The following is a 7,401-nucleotide window of genomic DNA, read 5'->3' as shown; positions in this document are numbered from 1 at the left end:
CTACATGATGTAGGATTTGGGTTAGGTAAAAGGATAAGAGAGAGAGAGAGAGATCAAATGAAATTGATAAGAAATACTGAAAAATCTAGATTGCTTTGACTAAGTAGTGATTAAGATGGAGATATACTGGTATTAAGCCAATTAATCGATGGAGATGGACCAAACTTACGATATGTGGACAGAGAAAATCAATAAATTCTTGACCAAATCATACTCTTTATATTGGCTCTTAGAGGGGTCTAAGGGTTAATCTGATTTATTTTTATATTTTAAAAATTAAATATTTTTATTTTATTTTTAACTTTAAACTAATATTTTTCAGTACTCCTAAATTATTTTAATATGTTGATTTTAAAAATAATTAAAAAAACAATATGAAAATAACAAATAACAAGTTAATGGAAGCCAATTCAATGCCTTGGTTTTCTTTCGTAGGTAGGGATAGGTAAGGTTCTTGTACCTATACACAAGTTTTTATTTTTTTCAGTATTCCTTTCTTGAATTGCCATTAATTGAATTTGACTTCATATTTCAAACATCTAAATCAAGAAAAAAATCTTCACATAAATTAGGCCAATTATACGGCTGACAAGAATTGCCACATGCACGCATATGAGTGGACAGGGAGGCTTGAACAATCAAGAACTAGAAGTACAACCGTCTAAGATTTGAGCAGAGAGGTTAAGATTAACAGGATCATAAACTTAAGGGACCACAATGTTATTTACCCTGCAGAGTCGTCGGCATGCTCCACCAGCAAGGTGTTGAAAAGTCGCCCATTTTAGCTGCCGATTTTGGCCACGAAATCGCAGATTCCACATGCAATCTTTGCAGAGAGTGGGTGTTGATTGAAAGCAAAGTACCTTAATTTGTAGTTGGCTGAATTTGTAAGACAGGCAGATCACCTTTCTTCTCAAGGTGTGGTTAGATGGGGTGTTTGATTGTGATTTGTTTGTTAATTTGGTTGCTTGATTCAAAGTTATTAAACCCAGATTTGATGACCCGTCTCGAGTCCCCGGCTAATAAAATTAAAAACTTATTAACTCTGGTTATCTCAAATTATTTTAACATATTTTTTAAAAAAGTTAATATAATATTATTTCAAAGATGTTTTTTTTTTAAAAAATTAAATTTAATTTTAATTGGATCTTGTAAAGGGATAAGATCGACGAGTTATCAAGTTGATGTTTGATTGTAATTTAATGGTTAAGACATTTATTTTCTTCAAGATATTTAAAAAATGAACATAAAATGAAATTAAGGGATACAATATAATGCTTAAGGCTTGGATCAAGGGATTCATACTTTGTAGTTTCTCGTCTAATGTTATTTAACATATGCTTAAGTTCAAGAAGGATTGGTAGGAAGAAATTTATGATATATACATTATTGTTTGCAAGAAATTCTATTACTAGAAAATATGAAAATAATTTTTTGATTTAAGAATATACATAAATTGTTGAATAAAAGAGATACACCAATGTATAAAGTTGTTTAAAAGTGCGAGAATAATTGCATTTAACTCAGGAAACATCTAAAAATAATATATATTTTTTAAAAAATTATTTTTTATATTAATACATTAAAATGAGCTGAAAATAAAAACATAAAAATAAAATAAAAAATTATGAAAATATTTTTAAAATAAAAAAATAAACATATTTTAAATTACCCAAATTAAGAAATCACAATATTCTTTAATAATCTTAAGATTCTCAATATGCCCTTCCTTTCTAAAAAACCCTGATAGTTTTTGAAGCTCTCTCTCATGACTCCATGATATTTCTTGATTTAATATTAATTTTTAGTTTAAGAGTGAGTTCGATAATATAATAATAGTTATTTTTTAAATAATTTTTCATATCAAAATAAATAATAATAATTTTTTTTATTTTTTAAAAATTATTTTTAATATCAATACATCAAAACAATATAAAATATACAAAGTATATTAAATTTTAATAAAACAAAAATTTTTAAATTTTTTAAAAACACAAATTAAACTGCATTCCAAACCGTTACTCAAACAAAGACGCTTTTAGTTTCATTTCGTGAGCAGGGATCTCAAGCATACTCTTCTCTTTCTATTATAAAAATTAAAAAGAAGAAGAAATTGTTGTGGACGAGTACAGCAATCCATTGACCCCTACCCTACATCCTAGACATTTGACAAAGAAAAAGTGGTCACGTCCTTCTTGCCGTGAACACACCAATGGGAGTTTTGCCCTGCACAGATCCATCTCTTTCTAAGTGCTTGCCGTGAACACACCAAATCACTTCAAAAGCAAACGAGAAAACATAATTTGCGGCATTGTTTTTGAGGCACTCTTTAGCCTTTTCTTCTGTTTATGTTTGAACTTTATGGCTCTCTTACGTTTTGCCGTCTGAAAATGATGATAATACTGGCACAAATGGACCTCAATGCAGGAAGATTCAACACGCGCTCAAAGACCTTCAGGAATCAAGAATATCCCCAAAACAGAGGAAGCAGTCTGGCCTACGGTCACAGAGATATAGCCATATCAAAATCATAAAAGGTGTATTTGATTCCAGAATTGATCTGTAAAAGCATGTGGGTTATTAGATCAAGTCCTGAATTATCGGTTAATTATTATAGCCGAAAGATATTGATTTGTTTTTCTCAAAATGAAAAACAAATTACAAGTTTTCTCAGTTAAAGTTGCAGGCAGGCAGTGTTTAATATTATAGTATTGGTTGTTTTTTAAAGTATTTTTTATTTAAAAATATATTAATATATTTTTTATTTTTAATATAGTACATCATAAAAACATAAAATTAATCTAAGTAAAAAAATAAACTCAAAAGCGCTTTCTGATTACAAGAATAAAAAAAAAGGGACTAAATTACAAGTTTCTAATTCCTACCTTACAGATGGAAACAAATTAGTAATAAATATGGAACCAATCCACCGACTTGCTCCAGCTGTCGTGGGTTTGAACAAATATACAATGACATTGTTAGGAAAAAGAAAGGCAAAGCAAACACGGTTTAGCTCACTGCAACACATTGGTTCGTCTGTGCAAGACAACTTGGGTTTGAAACTTCGAAGTTTGAACCGGGGGATGTACTATCTTTTGTATGGATTTCAACGTGTGTGAATTGTGATTGTTATTAAGGTAATCTGCTTCAATGGGAGCTTAAAATAACCATGCTTGTCAAACTAGATTCTTGAATGATGAGAGAAAACAGATAAATTCGTTGGGGAAAAAACAAACAAAGAGAAGTGATCCTAAGTTTCATACCATTTCCTGCTGTAGTTGTTCTTTTAAAAATGGCCGACTGCCACTTTCAGGTTAGATTCGAAAAATGACAGCAAACCAACCACACCTAACCAGCTTCCAAGTCCAGCCGATATGAAATGTCTAAATGTAATTTAGTCGAAATACATACGGATCCGAAGAGGAAACATATGAAACAAGACAAGGCGGCAAGACAACCTCGCTCATACATAATTATCACCGTTCGAAGGAACAGCATTTCACTAGCATTCTAGCTAGAGCTTGAGCAAGAAGATACTCACAACCAGTTTCACAGCTTGAAATGCTCCAATGCAGAGATTCCATCGAGCCCTTTTGCATAGTAGTGGGTTACCAAGTCCTTCACAGTGGTTTCTCGGTAGATTGCGGGGCTTTCTTCTGATAGCAATTCCTTGATTGGCCCATATAGTCTCGAGGCATTCTCAGGCGGAAGGTGTTGCCTTATAAAGCATGCCACAGAAATTCTTGGACCTACAGTTTTTGCTAGCACTCTGTGCTGGACACTAATAAATCTGTCATTCGAAATTAACTGCACCAAGACATGGAGAAAAGGTAAGACATGTACCTATAGTTTTTGCTAGCACCATCTAGTTATCACAAGCATGGCAAGTCGCAACTCTCATTCAAAACTGTAATAGCATTGTCTCAGAGAGTGGACTGATTTGGTTCCCAATTGAATTACAAATTCTAGTCATCATAACTCTCTGCTGGTCAGTCTAGATCATTCATCAATCAAGTAGAGGTATTAAACTTCACACAATCATTACCTGACAAGCCAATGAAGTATGTATTTGGACATGAACTTACCTGGAACATATCTCCCAGGTTTATAACAAGAGCTCCTGGAATGGGGTTAACATCAACCCATTGATTTTCATGAAGGACTTGGAGGCCGCCAATTTGGTCTTGTAGAAGAACAGTGAGGAAGCTACTATCAGAATGGCTGCTAGTGCCAAAAGTCAAATCTGGTTCAGGACATGCTGGGTAGTAATGGCCCAGAAAAAAGAGTCCCTCTGCACAATGAATGTCTTTAAGGTAATTAGGATCGAGTCCTAGTGCTTCTGACAGCAATTCGAATAATCTTTGTGCTAAAACCATTACTTTGTTTGAGTAATCAATCATAATATCTCTGCAAATCGATTAAATAGGCATATTAAAAGAAGCATAACACAAACACCTTAAATGAAACAGCTAAAAACTACTTTATAATTATAAGCAAAAATCACATCTTTTTTCTCTCACGAATCCATCCTTTTATCAACTATTACCAACTAACCTGCACGCATGAGGCAAGTCTTGGGGATTCGGCTGGCGAGGAGCCATGACACAACTCAAAGTATCTCTCCAATTGGCAGCTGGGGCTTGATAAAGATCAAAATTTGAATTATAAAGCACCTTCCTTGTGTAATCCCTTGAATACCATTCTTTCTTCACTTCACTTTCTTGCTCATGAAACCTAGCTACCCCACTAATCATTTCCTCCAAAACACTAACTGGGATTCCATGATTGACCACTTGAAAGAAACCCCACTCGGCACAAGCATCTCTTATTCCCTCGACTACCTTTGCACGTTGACTTCTATCTTCATCTATGCCTTCAAAGTCTATCAACGGAACAGCCGCATTCTGATCAGAATCACTTGAAACATCTGATCTTTTGTCATGAACGAATATCTTTGGAATCTTGGTCATTCCATTATCTATTAGACCCTTCACTCCAGCTCTCGTGTCATCAAAAGCTTTGAGTTGTTTTTTTTTGTCATAGTTTGATTCTTGAACTTCAGCTGAGCTTGTGATCACCATGTTGTTCTTGATTTTTTATGGTAGGAGGGGCAATTGAGATGTTATTTTGACTTCAAGACATGTAAGGCTCTTTAGGATTTGTGCAAGGAGGCTCATCTCCTTTGAAAGTGATATGGGTGGCTGTGATCAAGGTAAAATTATTATTATTATTATTTTAACCAATTGTTCGGATAATTTATATGTATTATGATTATTTTTTAAACTAATTAAATATTTTATAAAATAAATAAATAAGTAAAATATCATAAAAAGTAAAACATCATAAAAATAATAAGTATATATATATATATAAATTAAATTTAAATATTAAAATAAAAAACAAGCCTATTTTATAACCACTGCATCATAAATTCAAGTCGAAAATAAAATTATTTTAGTTTTACCATGAAAAGGTTGATATACATGATTTCTGGGCTCAGTAAAACATAAGCTCAGATATTTGCAGGTCTAATTAATTATCAAATATGTTATTTTTTTACCTATTAATAAATTAGAAATATTTTATTTTGATAGCAAATACTAAATTTTTCCCTACAAAAAAGAAAGCACCCAAAGAACAATAATAGAAAAAAACAGTCAGATTCAATTTTTTCTCCTTGCTTCAACAATGATAATTTTATCATAATAATAAAATTTTATTTAAAAAGATAATTGATTTTTCTTGTGCCCATTCTAATTTAATTAACAAAAATCTTCAAATAAATAAACAAGGATTTTTTTTAGATAACAATGATGATTCACCTATGTTTTCACTATAGGCTAAAACTAGAATATTAATGACTTTATTCCTAATCCAGACCTGACCTCATGATGTCTCATTAAATTAGTCCATCCAAGCTGAGTTGGGCTTACAGTTGTTGGCCGGTTGCTTCCCTGCCTGCCTGACACCAGGGCAGGAGTTATGACACTTGTTCTTCCATTGTAGGGAATTTTTTTTCATTTGAATATGAGCCAGATCCTTCTCATTTTTTTTTCTTTTACTTTAGAAATTATGATGTATTATCAAAATTGAAACTTGAACCTGGTTTTAGTTTTTCATGTTCCATTGGTAAATCCCTCAAAATGGAGTGTGATTAGCTTCAATAGATGCTGCATGGTCACGAAGATAGTTCATCACCACTGTGAAATATTGCAATTGATGATTAGTTCACCTCCACTCTCAGTATTCTTATTAGAGCTAGCCTATCCTTCTAATCAAAGAACTCGACGCATGCATCAACATTGGCCAGGGGAACTATGAATTGATGCAGTACAGTAGCAAGAATTTCAAGAAGCTCTAGTATTACCAATCAGACGCCTACAGTCCAGCAAAATGATAATAGCCTATCAGCATTACCAAATACACAGATATGCAAAAATCTCCTAAAAAATGAGATTAATTTATACCCAGAATCCCAAATGCAAAGATTACTTTTCCCTTCTAAAGAAATGAACCATATGGGGTTCCTTACCATACCAACTCAAAAGCACCAATTCGAAAGCCTTACAGACCACAAATGGCGTCATGTGATGATTTTACAGTTACATCTTAATGCACTCAAGATGAAATATCATAGCCAGATTGAGATAAATCCCAGCAGATCATGCAATAAATCAATCATAACTCAACATTCGAACAAGTCACTGATGCTTCATTCATGTCGAATCATTGCCCAGACTACACAAGGTCAAGCACATTAGACTAGTCAATTCTCTCAACAACAACAACAAAAGAAGAAGAAGAAGATCACACCTCACTCTTCACCTAAACTAAATTCACTTTCATAGCTAATCGTCCATGAACCCCAGCTCATTCCACGCCCAACACAAAAACAACATATACTTAAACAACACAAATAAGGAAAAAAAATACTTGACTAGATTTCACTACAAAAAAATCCACGCATCTAGCCAATCCCCCCGCAAACAAGTGCTGAGCATCTCGGCGTAATCTGATGCAAAAATTTAACATAATCCTCTGAATGAAACTGAGCAAGCTTAACCGGATATGCCTTGTGGGGTCTCTACCAAGCAAGTTCAACACAAATAAAAGCATCCCGCGTCATAGTTTCCAAAAATTACACAACAAAACAATAGAAAGTTCGAATCTTTAGCATAATTACCATACATAAACTTCCATCTTCTTGTGAAGCTTGTAAGAGAGAACAAGATGGTGTGTCATTCAAAGCCTGTGTGGTTTCAATGGATGGTTTGGTCTAAAACAAACACCGCCCACATCACCTACAAAAAAAGATCCCATCTTTATAAAACTTCCATAAGTTTTGTTAGCTAAGAAGCAATGCATAATAAAATTTGGATGCTACATTATTCACTATTATTG

General features: G+C 33.1%; 1 protein-coding gene and 1 long non-coding RNA gene across 2 annotated transcripts; both read right to left on the bottom strand.

Annotated features, from left to right (window-relative positions):
• Positions 1-3,173: 3,173 nt before the first annotated feature.
• Positions 3,174-5,174, bottom strand: LOC105136777 (1-aminocyclopropane-1-carboxylate oxidase homolog 1-like). The gene is made up of 3 exons (XM_011042245.1): positions 4,555-5,174; positions 4,086-4,407; positions 3,174-3,807 (listed from the first exon to the last, which is right to left on the bottom strand). Exons 1-3 carry the CDS (start codon positions 5,079-5,081, stop codon positions 3,550-3,552), a joined length of 1,107 nt encoding a protein of 368 aa, XP_011040547.1. The 5' UTR covers positions 5,082-5,174; the 3' UTR covers positions 3,174-3,549.
• A 1,517-nt stretch (positions 5,175-6,691) lies between these two features.
• Positions 6,692-7,401, bottom strand: LOC105136776 (uncharacterized). The gene is made up of 2 exons (XR_844416.1): positions 7,189-7,401; positions 6,692-7,084 (listed from the first exon to the last, which is right to left on the bottom strand). It is a non-coding gene; the product is annotated as an uncharacterized LOC105136776 (long non-coding RNA).

Source organism: Populus euphratica, unplaced genomic scaffold (genome assembly GCF_000495115.2).
Source record: "Populus euphratica unplaced genomic scaffold, PopEup_1.0 scaffold62.1, whole genome shotgun sequence".
Lineage (NCBI taxonomy): Eukaryota > Viridiplantae > Streptophyta > Magnoliopsida > Malpighiales > Salicaceae > Populus > Populus euphratica.
Note: the sequence above shows the minus strand (reverse complement) of the source record. Positions and strands in the feature narration are given on the sequence as shown.